This window comes from Lygodium microphyllum, chromosome 28 (genome assembly GCF_053477565.2).
Source record: "Lygodium microphyllum isolate KBCC chromosome 28, Lygodium_microphyllum_v1.1.10, whole genome shotgun sequence".
Classification (NCBI taxonomy): domain Eukaryota; kingdom Viridiplantae; phylum Streptophyta; class Polypodiopsida; order Schizaeales; family Lygodiaceae; genus Lygodium; species Lygodium microphyllum.
The window spans coordinates 28704395-28724421 of record NC_141162.1 but is presented as its reverse complement, the minus strand read 5'-3'; the positions used below and the strand labels follow the sequence as shown (position 1 = coordinate 28724421).

The following is a 20027-nucleotide window of genomic DNA, read 5'->3' as shown; positions in this document are numbered from 1 at the left end:
GTGGCATGATCATCATGAAGATCAGAGGTCCTAGCCCTCAAATCCCTATGATGGCACCATCACTGTAGGTGCATTTTCTTCCTTCTCTTCCCAAAGAAGACCGTTTGGATGGATCAAATTATGGGCTTTGGTTTTGTAAGGTGGAATGTATACTTGACACCTTCGATCTTTAGGAGTTTTCTACCCACCATATTCCCCGTCTCGTGGAGGATCCCAAAGTGGAATCAACAATGGATCATGCACCCTATGGGATTGACTCAATTCTAGAGCTCAATCTTTTCTTGCAAGATTCTATCCTAGTGCATGCATGCAAGTTGTGGCAAGCAATGAAAGTGTGGACAAAGCTTGCTTCTTTGTACCATTAGAAGACATTTTCCCACCGAATTACTCTTGAGAAGAATTGTCGGATGCTCATTATTGATTACTCTCCTTCCATGAAGGATCACATCAATAGATTGAAGGACATAACGAATGAGCTTTCTTCCCTCGGTAAGATAATCTTTTCAAAGATATGGCCATGATTCTCTTGACTTAGATACCATCTCTTGAAATACAATGTCTTCCACACCAATCTTCTTACATCAAGGACCCACGAGACTCTTCTATGGGAGGAGCTTGCCCCACTTGTCTTGGAGCATGATGCACATCTAAAACAGGTAGCCAGCGGATCCAACTCCACAAAAACTTTTACTGCACTTATGGGAGGAGGAAAGAAAAAGAAGGAGAAAATAGAGGCCAAGCCCAAGAAGGAGACACACAAGCAGTCTTCAAGCTCTCACACACATTTAGAGAAGTCTCAGTGACCACATTGTGGAAAGGGGACATGTCCTAAGGAGAAGTGTTGGAAGAAGTACCCTCACCTTTGTCTAGGAGCGAAGGATGGAGCTATGTCATCCAAGCCTTTCTCTACCTCTACACCAGTTGTTACCCATGAGTCCATGTTTCTTCATATCCATGTGTTGGAGGAGCCTTCTTCAATGGTTAACTCCTCTTTAGAGAGCCCTTGGCTCTTTGACAGTGGTGCTTCTAGTCATATGACTCCACAAGGAGATATGCTACAAGATCTTTATCCATTTGAGGGTCTTATCATTGTTGGCGACATTTGTTCAGCGCCTATTAGTGATGTTGGCACTTTGCCATTATGATCACTTTCTTCTACCTCCATTTCAAAAGTCCTACATGTTCCAAACTTGGGCTTTCCACTCCTCTCCATTTATGACCTAACTGGCCTTGCTATCCGCATTGTCTTCATTGAGAAGGCCGTGTTTATTGAGGATTCTTCTTCAAGAGCTATTAGCAATAAGTTGGCATGAGAGCAGGCTTTACAGGCTCCATTCCCCTTCTCTTATGCAAGGTCATCCGAGGCAATTGTCTATTGCTACACCGTTCCCGCTTACGCACAATCTCTTCCATAGGTTCCTTCCCATCCCTCACTCTCTCCTCTAGTGGTTTCCTCGTACCTCCCATCCCTTTCAAAGGGGGACGATCTCAGTGATGCGGCTGTGGATTTCCCAGACCCTAGTGTTTTAGAGGGAGGTTTCTAGGATCATGAGGAGCTTCTTCCTCGACGGTCTACATAAACGACCTTCATCGACATTGACACACTTCTTGTCACCCTCAAATCCGCATCTTCTTTGACCTTCAACCCCATCCAAGGTCTGAGAGGGGGTGTTAGCAATCATGTTTGTCATGCAATATTAGGAGCTCTGACATGTCTATCATGTGCTTTGACAGAGAAGGCAACTCATTCTAGAGTTCACATTTCTTCTTTCAATCGGTTTAGGAGTGTTTGTCATCAATCAATTTCTACCCTATCAGACAATATCCAACCTTCCCAAGAGCTTGCGCCTATATCAACTGCCACCTCAACATTGATCCCATTTTTTATATGTTGCCGACTACATTTAAGCCAAGCTAGCATACCTCAAGCTGCATGCAAGGATTAATCAATCCACTCCTCAGTGCATCTGTGTGTGTGTGTGTGTGTGTGTGTGTGGTTCTCTTCCATTGCACACTCTCACAGTATATTCTCTTTTTTATTCAATATGTAAATAACCCCTTTATATGGCACCCTTCTATATGTTACAATTGTTTAAAGATGGTATTTGAAAAATCCCTTGGGTTGAATCCGCGTGATACACATATATAGTTACAAGTGAAACCCCTCACCTCTTGAGAAAACAAGTTTAGACTCATCTCGCTACTCCTCTACCAACTCCTCCTTGCACTCCTTGATTTTCCTTACCCACAGGTCCTATTCCTTTACCCCAATTTCTACCCCGCATTCAATCTCATATTCTATAACTACCCGACCAATTGGGATCTTCAACTTTGGGTGCTAATTGGGGTCCCTATATCAACAACTAATAGTTCCAGCTAGTTTTGGTCGTTTCCTTGCATTGCCAAATGCATGTGACACTTCCATGATGAGCAAACAACATCAACTACCCTTTTTCCACGAGAAGCAAGTATAACACAAGCTCCTCTAAAGCTTGTACATACAAATGTTTGTAGAAAGAAAAGATGAAGATGACAATATAGATGATTCCTCTTGCTTCATGATGTTACTCTCACACCTCCACCTTGACTTTCACGTAAGTCTAAAAGGAAAGGTTGATCTCCTCATCAAGAGAAGTCAATCTATATCACATGCAATGCCATGTCAACAAGTTGACCTAGAAATGCAACATAGCACTTAAACCCTAATTTTTTTATTTTCTCTACTTAGGGTATTTTAACAATACTCAATACAAATATAAAGTTTATTTTGTGAGAGTCCACGTCTATGATCCTCAAATTGGAGCTAGCACTCAAACACCTCTTCAAATTGGGTTGGCAGGACCAAAGCCAATGCTTTGAGTAATGCCCTTCAATTGTTCCCATTCAAGGCTTTGATAAACATATCAACAACATTTTCTTTAGAAGTGAAAATTTGCAAATTAATTACTCTAGCTTTTCCCTCAGTCTGAAAAACTTAAGGCCCAAAATACCTAACAATGTCCCTAAAATGGAGCTAGACTTGTACTTTTGACAAGATGGACGTCACTCACACTCAATATAGGTCCTACTAGATAATCCTAGTCTCATCAACAAAAATCATTGATCTCAAGTTCATTCAAAAGCAATGAGTAGTAACTTTTGAGGCCCTAGGGGTGGGCCATCAAAAGTGAGATCATTATCACAAGAATACCCCATGGTTGAGAGAGAATATCATAAGAATACATACAAAAGATATCCACTGATGTAGCGCCAAAGGCACATAGAATGAAGCCCCACTAACACATTGAAAGGATCAAAAGTCAAAGTGAATAAGCATTGCCATGTCTTTCCTTTCAAAATGCTGACCATCTAGAATCCTAATGCTCCTACCAAGATTATCCTTGCACTTTACAAGGCTCCATAGATTGAGATGATCCTAGACTTATTATACAAGTGCAATACCTTGTTTCCAAAGATCAGTTGGTTTTATTGCTGACGCTTTTCCTGTAGCAAAACTCCACATGTGAAATCTAGGAGTCCTTTTGGCAGGCTTATCCTTGCACTATATTTGGCTCTATAAACTAGGCTTATTGTACAATGCAACCATAAAACGTGCATAACTTGTTTCCAACGATCACTCGGTTGCTATTGCTGATGCTGATGCTGCGATGGGTAATATGTTTCCAACGATCACTCTGGTGTAATGCTGACGATGCATTGCAGCATGGGTGCGCTTATGAGACAAATCTCTCTCTCTCTCTCTCTCTCTCTCTCTCTCTCTCTCTCTCTCTCTCTCTCTCATATATGCGCGCATTTCTGAGATCCAACTTGGAAAAGAAGCACATCAAGAGGACCATAACACTTACATCTTCCTGATGTCCATAAAGTTGGCAACTGAGCTTGAACTCTGCAAATTCTGGCTCCATGGCGCCGATGCTTCTCCGATATCCAAATGCTGAACGGTGAATGCAGTCACCACATCAAGTTGTCGCTGTGGCTCTTTCTACGAGCGTTAAACATTTTACCTTCCGGGTGGAAAATGCAACCTTCTCGCATAGCCTAGAAAAGATGAATAAAACTTGTATATTGCATCATATGTGAAAGCCCTTTACGTGGAACTTATATTACCATTCATTTTTGCCAAGTTTCTTGGTAATTGTTTACAAGGCGCTACGCACCTAGACTCGCCCCGGCGCTTGGGGCGGGCGTGATTTTTGTGGGCGGGGGTGGGTGCTGGACGCGTGGCACCCACCCCTGCGTTCTCTTTTTTTTCTTGTGGGGGAGGTGGGAGGCTGCCACGTGGCGCCCGCCCCCCACCTCTCATTAACTAATAGTATAGATTGACCTTCCCTCTTAGGGCATCTTGCTTTTACAAAGGTATGGTATAGTGTGGCATGATGAGTCATTACTCAAAAATAACTTTTACATTTCTTGAGTTAAGAGATAAACTTCTAAGTAAAGTTGTTTTCTAGTTTACTTTCCTCAAGCCTTACTCATAATGAGGGGTATTGGATTTTCCCTTGTTCAAAACATATGTAACTGAATCAACAATACATATGTGCCTCCAAGAACTTTAGATGAAGGTCTAGCTCTTTGACACATTCATTACACTAGCATTCTTACATAGAGGTCTTATTTGGGGATCGAGCCTCTATTATACAAGGAGGAGATCCACAATAGAGCAATCGCCACTAGATAGAGAGGTGTATGATGGATGGGAGTAAGACGGTCCTAATGACGATGATCTCCCATATGATCAAGAGTAAGTTTTCAATACCACGTAGATAGTCAAGGCAGAGATGGTAGCACCACCTATATCATAATTATGGCCCTTTTCCCAAACTATGATTTTTATGTGTAGGCTTTGAAGCCTCTCGAGACGAAGGTACGCCATCTAGAGTCATCTAGACAATTAGCATTGTAGCATTACACTAAGTGTATATGCTAGGACAACCACATGGCAATATCTACATGGGTTCCTTATGGATCACCTTTCACCTCTATAATACAACTTGGACTCCCCTTTCTTAGAGCTCAGTTAAGAGGAGCTCAAGAAGATCATTAGGATGGGCAGTATTCACTTACATGCACTGAGGACTTGGTTGACACCTATCAAGGATCTAGAGAGGAAGATGGATTTTTATAGAAAACATCTTCTACATTTGTGCCTTAATGGTTTAATGGCCCAAATTGAGATACATGGGCATTCACCTAGCATTGACCTATCCCATGGATCGTGGGTAATGATTATTTGTTATGGAGTGGATTACCTCCTCCCAAGTTCAAAATCTGCCAACTTTTCGAGCTTGAGTGGAAGACTAAGGACCAAGCTATATGCAAGCGCCCAATGTCCTTTGAGATTAGAGGGTGCTTCTACTACTTGTTTTAAGAGAGATTCGAACCACTATTCAATTTGATGGACTTCCCAAGTCAATGCTACTTTGAACTTTTCCACTTGGAGCTATGTCAAGATAGAATCCACCTCTAATAGTCCAAAACAAAGCACATTGGGAATACATGACCAATGTGTATGCATGTGTGTGTGTGTGCACATGCACACCACACACACACACACTCTCTCTCTCTCTCTCTCTCTCTCTCTCTCTCTCTCTCTCTCTCTCTCTCTCTCTCTCTCTCTCTCTCTCTCTCTCTCTCTCTCTCTCTCTCTCTCTCTCTCTCTCTCTCTCTCTCTCTCTCTCTCTCTCTCTCTCTCTCTCTCTCTCTCTCTCTTTGTGCGCGCATGTGTGCACATGCATGTGTGAGTGTTTTAGGGGTCTTTCTCAAGCTATCTTTTTTTGTTAAGATTTTTTCAATTGGCATTACAAACACATCAAACTTCCTTCCTTCTCCCTTACATCAAATCTAGTTGATGTTTTTTGTTATGTTTTGTTGTTTGATTTCTAAATTTAGTTTTTGTGACATCTACAAGTTTCTAGATCAATCTTAGCATACCATACACATGAAGCCAGTCAAAGAAGAATATGTCAAGATTTCAAGTTCTTTGTTGGCCATTTGATGTTCATGCCTGAATAAATGATCTCCTAACCAATAAGGTCATCCTTAACAATTTAAATTTATGTCTTTATACTACATTTGATGAGATTCCTACCAACTATGGATATAAATAAGGAAATTGATTATTATTCTCTCACCATGTCTATAGTTTATGAACTAGTGTATTTTGCTTTGTTTATTGATTTATCCTATTTTATTTATGGATCTAAAATAGGGGATGTTGAATGTGTCTTTTGTGCTCTAGAATACTACAAACTAATAGGAATGGGTTGCTGATTCTTTATGGATACAAATAAATTATCTACAACTATGTAATTCTTTCTACCAAAACATTGAATTGCTCTATGATGTTCTTCTTGTCTTCCTAGGTTAGTTATGAATTATTTGCAATTTTCTTTTTACAACCATAAAGCAAGTTCAATCAAAATAAATAATAATTTGTTTGAAGGAACATCAAGGAAAAGGAGGGAAATATTTGCATTGCATTGGGATGGACCCAACTTATCAATCCAAGAAGACCATCTTACCTATTATTATACCAAGTAATTAGAGACATGGTATCCAAAAAGGGCATATGAATCATACAATTCAACAATAGCACTTCTAGGCTCCTTTATGGTAGCTTACATTGCATCATTGGAGGGAGGTCTCATCATTCTCTTATAGCTCTTGGTAATTTATTTGGTCTCTTTGTTGGTGATGTTCCTTTTCTTTCTAACCATTGTAGCCATAGATTAATACCAAATCTAGCAAACTTGTCAAAACTCTTACCATGGAACACAACTGAATTTTTAAAGCCATATATTCCACAAGTAACGACCTCCTAGCAATAATGAAAGAATGGGGAGGATATCGTTAACTTCCTCTAATAGCAGTTTCTTCCAAAATTGATCTAAGAGGAATTCAAGGGGGGCTATAGTTCTATGAAGTAGATCAAGAGTTGCAGTGTTATTTTAACAAGTCATGAAATGGTGGGAAATGTATTCAAAGTCCTTGCTACATATAACACAAATACCAATTCCAAAACCAAACTTGTGAGCCTTCTTATTAGTCTAGATGCTCTTACGAAGAGCGAGACACAAAAGGCAATATATCTTAGACAATTTGTAGCACCATCAATTGATGATCTTGTTTATTTTCCATCTCTTATTATACTTAATAATCAAGCTTGGATTAAACTTTAAGAGAATGGGGAGAGGGAAAATGGCACTTTTCCCCTCCTACCCAAAAGAGGTGGTTTTGATTTTGATAGGGTACCTAAGTTGGATTAAGAGAGAGTCGATACCCTTTCAAATTATCCTTCTTCTAGCAAATATATCAATATCCTTTTGGTTGAGCATAGAGCATTTTGAGGCCATAATTAGAGACATAGTTGTAGATGAATAATCCTGCATATCTCTTAATGAGAAAGAAAAAAAAACAAATATCTTAAGCTATGGTCCCTTTTTAATTAATTCTAGGCCCTTCTTTAAGGCCTTCCTGGTAGGGGAGATGAATGGTGATGATTAACTAGATGGAATGATGAGAAGACCAAGACATACCAAAGTCGGAGTGTAAAACACTTGTGGGTGCCTTGCCTTTGGCAAGCACAAAAATTAGACAAAGCTCGGTTAACCTCCTAGCCACTCAAGATGATAGCCTCTTTCAGCACCGCATTGGTATCTTTAGGCATATCCATGGACTATTTTTAGACCTTGACTTTTAGTGAGTCTATTCACACTAACTACATATCCTTAGACCCTATGTTCCACATACCCTTGTGCCCTAATGTGGGCTATCTCTTGACCCCTTAACCCCATAAACAACTTAGCGTGGTGATTCATTTACTACTATTAACACTATGGTTGAGCTATCCTACAAACCATGTCCACTCAAGACCCTTCTCTTGACATTACTCTCCCATTTTGGAAGAGTTTTTGTTCTAAAAGAAAAAAGTGGGAAATTGTGTCTTGAGTACCATAATGTTTTCCCAAGTAGAACCTTCTTCAAGTATATCTTTCCACTCAACAAAACTTGCTTTCAAACATAATGCTCATGAAAATCCAAGATCCATTCTAGTTCATAAGGTTGAACTAATGGTTCAATAATTTCTACTAACATTCCTTGGTCCACCAAACTATCATCATTACCAAGTTGCCTTCATAATTAGCTAACATGAAAGATTGAATGGACTCTACTAGAGGAGGGTAGATCTAATTTGTATGCAGCTTCACCACCATGTTTAAAGATTGTAAATGAACGACAATATCGTGGAGATAACTTAGGAATTGTACTAGACTTCAAACTTCTTGAATATTCGGGAATACGTAAGTAGACCTTACCACCTTTTTCAAAGGTGGCCATATGTCTATGTTCATTTTCATGTTTCTTATAATGGTCTTAAGCTTGCTTAACATTCAAGCATGCTACTTTTAGCTTATTAAAATGATATTGAAGAAAGTCCTTAACATGTTGGCTTTTTTCATTGGCTAATCCCATCGTAACTGGTGAGTGGGGTTGAAATCCATACATAAGCATGAATGGACTAAACCCTATAGTTGTGTGCTTAGCACTATTATAAGCAAACTCTAATATGGGTAAATAATCTTCCCAATTAGATTGTTTTTTGCTTACATATGCTCATAGCATATCTTCTAGAACTTGGTTTACCTGCTTTGTTTCTTTGGGTTGCCTAAGCAACCCAAAGATTATAGCAAAGTTATTCCTAATGTTATTCTTTAAAACAACTGTAAATAAGAACATCATCAAGGAAACCAACAACAAATTTTTTGAGACATGGATGTAAGATACTATCCATAAGTGTCATGAATGTGGCATGAGAATTACTTAGGCCAAAGGGCATAACCAAAAACTCATAATGCCCAAAATGCATTCAAAAGGCAAATTTTTATATATCCTCCATGCATATACACACTTGATGGTATCCTGACCTCAAGTCAATATTTGTAAAGTATTGTACTCCTTTGAGTCGATCAAACAACTTATCCACTCTAAGAAGTGATTGCATTTAGACCACTGTAGTCTATGCACATACATATGGACCCATCCTTTTCTTTAACCAATAATGTTGGTGAAGACCATGGAGAAGAACTAGGTTAAATAAATCCTCATTGGAGTTAATCAATCGGTTGCTTCTCCACTTCACAAGCTTCACTAGTACTAATAATTAGATAAGGTGGTCGACTAATGGGTTTACATCTTGGTAGAACATCAATACTATATGTTACATTACGTTCAGGGGGTAAATCTAGAGGCAAATATGGAGGAAATACATCATTCTATTCATTAAATAGTTGTCACATCTTATCATGTACATGTGGTAGAGAATGAGAAGAAGAATTTGGATAATAATGTTGTTGTGAGAAATTTTCTTTTAGAGAGAGAGAGAGAGAGAGAGAGAGAGAGCATGCACTTGATTTATCATTGGATTCTAGTAAAGAAATATCCACAACATCATTAAAAAAAGGCAAAGAGTTGTGCGAAGAAATAAAGGAAGACAATACATAACAAAAATAGACATATTCTATTTCATTATGTTTGGTAAGTAATAAAGTTCAGCTATACATATAAGAGGGGATACCAGTACATTCTCCTCACCCTATAACAAAACATGCACACCATGGTCCTCGAATGCAATAGTGTTATGCTAATAACAATGTTTTAATGAGCCACCCAATGTGTACAAGCATTCTCAACCTAATGCCATATTTTCCCTAGTCATGTTCATAGCTTGAAAATTTATTTTCATGGTATGCCCTTTATGAGATCTAGGTACTTGGGACAAATCTAGCTTCTTAACCAACATATAGTTAATGAAGTTGTGAGTTGACCCATCATCCATGAGGATATTGTCCAAGTCTTGAATGAATTCTTTTATCTTTTGAAAATCATCTAAGCCATCAAGTTTGAGAATGATTTCTCTATATTTGGAGATGTATGGAGTTAGTGTTAAACCCTCCATCTAACACTTATCCCATGTAGTCCAATTTCAATCCTTTTCATTCGTAGAAAGAAATTCTTATGGAAACATTTCCTCAAACTTGGCTCATGTCATAGCACAAGTAGTGGCATCAAGACTCATCCACCACTTGTGGGCCTTGCCTTCAAGTGTGAGGCTTGCCTCAAGGGCTCTAATAGAATCTAGGGTATGACATAACTAATGCAAGTCACTCCACTTTTGTAAAAAAATGTTGACGGCATCCTTATTATTACAATCTCATTCCTCTCCTTGAAACATAGGTGGCTTCATGTTCTTTAATATATTAGTAACCTCGTATATATCGAGAGAGCTAGAGGCCTCAATGCCTTGAGGTAGCCTTGTTGATGGAGCAGCACTAAGAGTAACTCCATCTTCAAGAGGCATACCCGGGACACTCAAAGCTTGTTGTTTTACTAATTGTTTTAAAAGCACTAAGATTTGTCTAACATTTTCATTGAGAGTAGCAAAAATTTTCTCTAGTGCCGCCTTGCCAACCACCATTAGAGCACAAAATTATCCCTTGTTCATTAGTTCAAATGCATCTAAATCATTCATAGTCTCATCCTCACACATATTTAGAGACTCATCATGCAATAAATGTGAAGGTTAGGACATGATGTGATGCTTGAAACTAAGAGAGAAAAACTACCGCTAACCCTTAATGTCTTTATAATGAAACAATTCACAAAACTACAAGAGCGATGTGGTAGAGCTCCACAAGTATTGTATTCCAAGAGGTAGTTGATAGGTCCTCGAAAAGGTCTTTATCTCCTCCCAAGAAATCTTTGAAAACTTCCTTCATTATTTGGAACAACTCCAAGCTTAACTTGATGGTTAGTTGCCTTGTAGTTAAGCGTGCTTGGATGTAGACAATAGTGGGGTGGGTGACCTCTCGAGAAGTTTTTTCTTCACGCAAATACTTCCACCTCGCACACATAGCTAGCGATGTCAATGAAGTTTTCATAGCCTTGTTGCCAAGTATGCAAAGGTCAATGCCTTGGTCATGGCCTTGGATGGATGCCGATACACATCTACATCATTTGATGGTCATGCACGCTATGGAGGGATGTCAGTTTGTTGTCGCGAACTCCTTGATCTTTTGTTGTAGCCTCACTCTGATACTAGTATAAAGCACTCGTGGATTCCTTGCCTTCAGAAAGCAAAGAAGTTAGGAAAAGCTTGGTTAACCTCCTAGACACTCAAGATGATAGCCTCTTTTAGCATCACATTGGTATCTTTAGGCAGATCCATGGACTATTTTTAGAACTCGGCTTTTAATGAGTCTAATCATATTGACATCGTATCCTTTGACCCTTTGGTCCATATTGACTATTTTTAGAACCCAAATTTTAATGAGTCTAATCATATTGACATCATATCATGTTTAGAACCCAAATTTTAATGAGTCTAATCATATTGACATCGTATCATTTGACCCTTTGGTCCATATACCCTTGTGCCCTAACGTAGACATCTCTTGACCCCTTAACCCTATCAATGCCTTAGCATTGTGGTCCATTTCCTACTATTAGCACTATAGTCTAGAGCTATCCTACAGACCATGTCCACTCAAGACCCTTATCTTGACACGAAGTGCTTTTTTTTATCATGAGCAGGGATTTAAAATTTGACTAGGCTCACCATGTGCCTTTGACTAAAGGGGAGACACCTTTTGTGATGAAGTTAAAAGTTACTAAAGATGGTAGTTTGGAGGGGAGGTTTCTAGATCTAGAAAGGTTCCTAGCTAGGAAGTTGTTTATTTTAGAGAATGACTAAACAAGGCATCTTGGTACTCCCAATATCTCGCAACAACCCATTTGCAAGAAACCTATTAAAACAAGGTTTTTCTAATCTTGAAGGCTGAGACCTATCTCTTCTTTGGGGAGTTCAAGTGCTTTAAGCCACTTATGGAAATTTGAAATGATTGAAGTCACCTTTTCAAAGAGATTTCATGTACATGAAGGCTAGTTTGGGGCATTCTGAAAGGTCAAGAAGTAGATAAATGCAAGGATAATGATATGCTTAAGGGCAGTGATCCTTAGAAGCTAATCTTTTTTACAAGTCATTCCAAAAATCTAGTTTAGTGATGATTTTAAAGATGATCCAATCAGAAATTTTCTTATTAACGGTGACCACTAACCACATGGGGTACCCAACGAGAGGAGGATATCTAATGAGGGTTTGTAAACCCCTCATGTTATGGTTTATCTTAGACCTAGATGCAAGAGAGAAGGTATTGAACCAATTCATGAAGGTTTGACAGATTGGTCAAAGCCAACCAAGGCATTAATGGCTGTGGCATAGAGAAGAAGGGCTAAAGGGCTTCCTTGTTTTATAGCTTTTTGAGATAGAAGGGAGTGGTGGTCTTATGATTAATAGTTATTCTTGAGGTATCATTGCCAAAAGGGGTGATATCTATTAGTTTAATTTCCTCCCGAGGCCCATATCTTGGGGAGATTGGAGAATGAACCTTGTTCTAGCCTATCATAGGCTTTGTCAAAGTCCATCTTAAAGAAGATAGAGTCCTAGTTCATTTTTTAGACACAATCTAGTCCTTTCTAAAGGGAAATCATTGTATCTAAGATGTATGTATCCTTAATGAAACCCCTTTGATGGACAGAGAATCTTTTGGTTTGAGCTTTGAAATAAACTTTGCAACTTAAGATGAGGGAGCCAATTGGTCTCCAATTTGAAAGTAGCTCTTTATCTTCCTTTTAATGATTACAAGCTTTTTAATGATTCCTTTATAAGGCAATATGAGAGGTTGGATGAGGATATCTTTAAAGGTCTAAAATGATTTATAAGGAATACAATTAATACCAAGGAACTTGTGTTTTTTGAGGAATTTATGGAGCCCTTGAGGTAAACCTAAAATCAACATCCAACAAGGCACTATTTTCAACCTTTTAGCATCTCTTTACAAGTCCTTTTTAAGATATGTTAAAGACCAAAATCACCAATCTTAGAAGGGATAGAAAGAATCTGATTGTGAAAATTTAAGACCATATCGGGGAATATGGGAATTTCCCATAAGTTTGGGACACGTGGTCAAATCTTTGGATTTGCCATAACTTGAACACTATAACTCCAAATCGAGCGCTCTATAGCTCAATAGATTCTATTTTTCAAGTGCTTTCCAATGATAGGTCATATCATATAGTTTTGAGAGACTTATGGGCATGTTATCCGGGTGCCACCTTTTTAATATTTAAAAAATGGGAATTGGGAGATGCCCAAACTCACTAATATTGTGTATTCATGCTTATAAGTTAAGATTAAGAGGATTTTATTAGTGTTGAACCTGTGAATTTTTATTTGAGAAGTGGATACATGAGGAAATTGAATATTTCAAAAACCTTAAGAATGCATCAAGGGATTGGACATGTCCCTAATGAAACATTCTCTAGCCTTAAAAATGAGAGAGCATTGCATCCACCATTGCTTCCCTCTCAACTATATTAAAGTAGCACTTGAGGGAGCTCATGCTTGAAGCAAGCAGTGCAAAGAGTGAAGATTTGTCACACAAATTGATGATTTGAACTTCTTCTATGACATTTTGTGCTTGTTATTCACATCTTGATAGAGGTATATTCTCATCATCGAGCTCTACCTATAAATCAAATGGGGGTTTTGGCTTGAGAAGCCATTGACACTCAATTTTGGGGCTTCCATAGCCTAATTTGGTTGCATTTGGGAAGCAATTAGTAGATTGAATTGAAGTAGAACATCTTAGTTTTGAATTCTTGAGAAGAGGTTTTAATATATGTCTTTGATGCATACAAACATAGGGCCTTTTTAAGTAGGGGGCATGTTGTCATTTTGGAAGTAAAGGACCTAATTGCCAAAAGAACAAGGCTTAAGTAGGGCCTTTAACTAGGGGGCTCACTACAATCTGTAAAAGAGAGAGAGAGAGAGAGAGAGAGAGAGAGAGAGAGAGAGAGAGAGAGAGAGAGAGAGAGAGAGAGAGAGAGAGAGAGAGAGAGAGAGAGAGAGAGAGAGAGAGAGAGAGAGAGAGAGAGAGAGAGAGAGAGAGAGAGAGAGAGTTGATTATTTGCTGAGATCACGATGTTTATGGATTAATGTCAAAAGAGCCAGAAATTGTTTCACACTATAAAAACAAGATACTATGCTTTGGAGGTTACTTTTCTTGAGATTAATAGCCAGGAATTCCATAAAAAAAGAGTAAAGTTATTAGTATGGACTAAAATTGCTCATGGTATTGTTATCTTTGTTGTGAGCACTTGGTTTTGCAATTTTTGGTCTTGTAGTTGATTGTATCCTAATTGCTTGTTGTGCATTTGTCTTATTTTGGGGTTATAGATGTATTTTAGCCATTACTAGGCTCTGTGGTACACTTAGATTACCATCAATTGGTCTCTTTTGATTTGCACTTGAGTATATTTTGGGCATTTTGGTGTATTGGTTGAGAAAAAACAAGTAAAGCCAAATAAATGCAAGGGTGTTAAGCTTGAGGATGGATGGTGACATCTAGGAAGAAATAAATGAGTTCAACTATATTGATCTCCATATGGAGGAGGGGGCTTCTATGTCCAACCATCTCAATGAGTTTAGTACTATTTTCAAGCAATTGACATCTTAAAATATCACCTTCCATGATTAAGTTAAGGCTATGGTCTTGTTAGTTACCTTCTTGAGAGTTGGGACACTTTCAAGACAACCACTAGTAACTCTACACTTGTAGGTGTTCTTATGAGTGCCAATGTTGAAAATAGTTTTCTCACTAAGGAGGTGGATAGAAAGAACAATGTAGGATCAAATAGCTCTAGTGCACTCATTGTGAGAGGAAGATCAAATGCCAAGGGGAACTCTTGTAAGAGAGGCAAGTCAAGGAGTATGTCTCATAACATAAAGGATGTGGAACAATTCTTTCACAATAAGAAGGGACATATAAAGAAGGATTGCTACAAGTGGAAGAACAAAAAATAAAAGGGCAAAATCAAAATAAAGATGATAGTAAGAAGGAAGAGAAGGGTAAGGCAAAGATAAAGGAGATTAATGCATAAAATAGTGATGATGGATATGTTTTATATGTATCTGCTTTTGGTGACATATTCTTGGTTGCCATGGATAATGGCATGTCACAGATTTGGCTTTTGGATTTTTGTGCATTATTCCATGTGAGTTTGGATAAAGAGTGGTTTAGTGGTTATGATGTTGGAAAATGAGGACGTGTTCAATTTGGTAATATTATGCATGTAACTATTTTTTAGGGAATATACATTTTTCATTTCTTGATGCATCTTTTCAATCTTGTGGAATGTATGGCATGTTCCAGACTTGACTAGGAGTTAGATAAATAGGATAGCTTGATGATTATAGTTATAAGTGTGATATTTGGAGATCGTGTATGGCAAAGTGTAATATCCCATCGCTGTTATGAGGACCCCCCTATTACATTTCACCGTCATTGTCAGATTATCTCCCCCCTTTTTTTTCTTTCCAAATTAAAAAGAAGAATTTTTTTTATTACGTCCCCCCTGTCAACGCGGTCAGTTGTGGCGAGGGAGGGGGAGTTGAACTACTCGACCAGGGGGGAGCTATTACTATTAGGTGACAAGGAGTTGTAGTGGGTGTCGGCACTGGGACTGGGGGATGATGTGGCAAAGGTGGAGCTATTGAGGTAAAGGAAACCGAAGGGGATGATGATTACGATTGGGGGGAGGGGCACACGTGTTCCACCTCCATCCCCTCCCCCACTACTCCTCTTGTTATGCTGCATGGCAGACGATCACTAAGACCATAGAGTGGAGCTAAGGCCTCCTTACCATGATGCCTTCTCCCCCCAATAATACCCTTCTTCCTCCTCCTATAAAAATCCCCCCCCCCTCCTTCAACGGGGGCAAAACAACTCTCTTCTTTTTCCCCGATTATTACCCACCGTATCCCTTATAGATCCCCCCCCTAGAGAAGGATAATTCTTTTTTCTTTCCCCCCTCCTTGAGCAGTAACAAGCCATTCTTCTTTAGCCCCCTTGCTACTAACAGAGAGAGAGAGAGAGAGAGAGAGAGAGAGAGAGAGAGAGAGAGAGAGAGAGGAGGCCCAAGGACAATTCCTTTCTTGGGCGAAGGCTCGACTACCCTCTCTTCCCATCATGAGTCCTCGTAACCTCTCCATTGATTGCTTCTAGTTGACAAGGAGATCGTGGAAGTCAAGACAAGGCGTAGGGAACTCCGGCACCAAGGAGTCCTCCGAGAGGGGTGAAGGACGCATCCCAAGCTCCGAAATGGCCCCAAAGCATAAACTCTCCCAAGTAACTAGAAAAGCAGTGAATTCGGAAGGAGGATTGGGCAAAGATGCCACCATCAACACGAACAGGTTATCGGGCATAAATGCTAATCTGACACTTCAAAACCAGGTACCGCTACCGGGTCTAGTATTTTGAAACGAACATTTAAGCATGGACATCATTAGGGAGAAGTCACACTTCGCATCGCACATAGCTTGAAAGGTAGTTGAAAAAGGTTTAACAACCATGAAGTGCGATGAATAGATTGAGTATCTATGGGTTGTTGCAGTAATTAAGCCAAGTATTAGGTTCAAACTTTCACAAATTCATCATAGATTGCTGGTATACATCAATATTCCATATAGGTCAATTGCATCGTGTAGACCATTGGAGCAAATTAACTCGCATTTACAATGAACTCAGGCACACTCGCACTTAAATACTTAGGTCATGCCTTATGAATTGCATAAGTGCACTAGAAGGAATTTTGATGAATATGGATCTGCATCGTATCATCAACTCAAGAAAGACTTGCATCTCGATTTGCATGGCATCATGGATAGCCTCAGTTGCACCACATAATAGGGATGCACCTAAAAGGGTAGATTTTAAGATGTGCATGTGAAATGCTAAGCTTAATTGCAAGGGCCAGTTTGGTAAATGAAATCTTACTAAATAAGTTAGGCTAAGATTTAATTCGACTCAACTAGGATTCTAATTACAAATAGGTTAAGTTGTCCTTACGACCATATTTTGACTTAGAGTCAACTTGCTCTTTGGTTTCTATCCCAATAGCTAGCCGCGATGGGTCCAAAACAATCTTGGGTATATCATTTTCAAAATATGATACATCTCGAAGCTAACACAAGAAAACTTGAATGTCATATCCACAAGAAGAATGACTATTCGCCACATTACATTCGATACTCGCAACTATTTTAGGATAGTAAATAGGTTTTGTTTACACTTGACTTGTGAGAGAGGAATGAACAAAAGATCCTGCTATCTTGAGGGAAGGAAACCCTAGGGTAAACTTAGAACCCGGATAAAATTCTAAAGTGGGAAAATGGTTGCCAACTGACCAATTTGAAATCCTAGACCGGGATCTTAAGATAAGAACCAAAGGTTAGTAACTTAGGGGAGCTACCATCCGAAACTATAGCATAATTGCTTACTCTTTTTACATAGGAGCGAGGTTGGAAAGAGGGTATTCTCTATCCCTCAGAGGATAATGGGAACTGACGCCCAGGCAAGAAGACCCAAGAAGGGCAATGCTAGGCATTCAAAGATGGTAACTCCACCTGAGTGGATGTCTGTGAAAAGGAATGTATGGCCCAAGCTCACAAAAGAAATTTGAATAATGAATTAGGTTGAATTTCTTGGAGGGCGCACTAAGCTACCCCCAGCTGGCTGCCAACCCTAGCCAAGGGGGTTCCAAAATAATTGTGATGGGTACGTGGACCGAACCTGCCACGAGAGGTCTCTCCATGGATTAGTTTGTACGTAGGAGGATGATTGGATGTCGGGGGAGCTCCGACTGTAAATTCCCTGCCTTCGGGTCCTACTCAAAACAATCTACGTAAATCGGGATAGATTCTCGAGGCCCTATTACTAGTGCAAGGGCGAAAACTTAGAAGAAATAAGACGCATCCTCATGGATTGCGGGAAATGTCCTTTTTGGACAAGATTTGTATCTCAGTTAAAATGCTAATATAAAGTTTGCTTCCAAGGAACTTGTTTGAGTTGTTTTCATATCAGTGTCGTAAGTTACGTAAACGAACCCTGTTTCCAAAAAGGCTTAATTAAGGAAGCTCATTTTAAGTGTCACATGTAAATGTGATAGGACCTAATTAGATAACTAAAGAACACCTATTGAGCGAAGCGGGTGGGCGGAACCCTAGATGGGTCCATCCTACAGAAGGGTGGTCTCAAAGGACCGGGAGACTTCTCGCAAGATTCTACAAATGTACGATCTTTAGGTAATATTAGGTTAGAACCTGATTCATGCCATTTTAGGGGATCAGAATGGGACTATGCCCTATGGGTAGAGAGGTTGAGCGGCGCATCCCTCTCGTTTTCCATTCTCCTTGAACTAAGTGCGGCATGGATCTACTTCGGCTTGGGTATCTCTGCGTAAAGTAGGATGTCCAAGATCTAATGCTAGAATGCTATTAGGAGACATTGGCAACTAGAAACTTGGATTTCAGGTTGGTCCTAGTGGGTGGCCACGAACGTTCCATTGCGAAGTGGACTCGGGGAACCCTAGGCGACAAACCCCGGAACATTCCATGGGAGTGCCGGGCAGCGACACTTAGATTCATTTCTCAATGGACCACTAAAAAACGTGCTTGGAGAGTCGTTAAGTGGGCACTTTACACAAAGGATCTCTTATTATTTCTAAAGGGCCTAAATTTGGTACTTATGTATCATTTGCATGAAAGGTGAGAAGGATCGAAGCTTGCTTGGAAGAGCTATGGTAGGAGAGCAAGAGCAAGAAAGAAAGAGAGACCAAATGGAAACTCCAATAGTCACAATCTGTGACTGCACCTTCCTTTATTTAAACTGTCATGGAAAGAATAAATAATAAAGTAATGGTGATGGGCGCCCACCACCTGTAGTGTGCAATGGCATGTATTGTTAGTGTAGTAATACACAGGCCGCTAGGGGAGGCACCTTTATCCCCAACAACCTCTCACTTAAAGGTGAATCTGCCCCAGTGAGGAGGGAAAAGAAAAAAAAAGAAAACCCAATACAATGTACACATGTACAATAGGATGAGGAAAAACATCATCTCATCCAACTCCCATCAATCTTCTGAGGAAGGAAAAGCGCTTAGTAGTGAGGCTTTTCGTAAGCAGATCTGCAGGATTTTCATCAATGGAGATCTTGACAAGATCAACAAACTTGTCCTCCACAACTCCACATATGAAGTGATATCTCACCTCAATGTGTTTCGTCTTCGTATGGAAGACTGGATTCTTGGCTAGTTGAATAGCACTCATAGAATTCGAATGCAGCGTAGGTATAGTATCAATCCCAAGGTCATGAACCAAACGTCCCAACTATATGGCCTCCTTGCAAGCCTTAGTGGCTGCAACATACTCAGTCTCAGTGGTAGAGAGATCCGTACACTTTTGAAACCTAGACATCCATGAGATATCACCTCTAGCATAGGTGAATACATAGCTAGAAGTGGACTTCCTACTATATGCATGTCCTGCATAATCGGAGTCTATGTACCCCACAACTCCTATACCCTGGCTGCCATAGCAAATGCATATATCTGATGTGCCTTTCAGGTATCTCATGATACCCTTCATAGGATCCCAATGTTTTTTGCCAAATATAGCCATATAGCGTGCCACAACACCAACTACAAAGGCAATATATGGACGAGTGACTATCATGGAATATATAAAACTACCCACGGTTTGATGCATAAGGGATCTTGTCCATCTCGGCCTTCTACTCATCTATCTGTGGATAATCTGCCTATGAAAACTTCACATAAGAAGGTAATGGATAGCCAATAGGCTTCATGTCTTGCATGAGAAAACACTCAAGGACTTTATGAATGTACTTCCTTTGTGAGAGGTAGAGTAGTTCTTGATGCCTATCGCGGTTAATGCGCATACCAAGAATGTGAGAGGCATGTCCCAAATCCTTCATCTCAAAGCTCTTTTTCAGTTGAGATTTAAAAGCATCCAACTCATCATGAGCTTTCCTTGCTATCATCATATTATCCACATAAAGTACCAAAATAAGCAATGAGCCATCACGGGCTGTCTTTGTGTAAAGACACGGATC

At 39.5% G+C, this 20027-nt stretch overlaps 1 protein-coding gene across 1 annotated transcript in view; it reads right to left on the bottom strand.

Annotated features, from left to right (window-relative positions):
- LOC148011284 (transducin family protein / WD-40 repeat family protein) overlaps positions 1–4051 on the bottom strand; it is a 191806-nt gene extending 187755 nt beyond the window's left edge. Inside the window, exon 1 of the mRNA XM_087670532.1 lies at positions 3846–4051. Within this exon, the coding sequence (XP_087526658.1) occupies positions 3846–3905 (60 nt within the window). The 5' untranslated portion in view covers positions 3906–4051. The remainder of the gene's footprint in view (positions 1–3845) is intronic.
- Positions 4052–20027: the final 15976 nt, after the last annotated feature.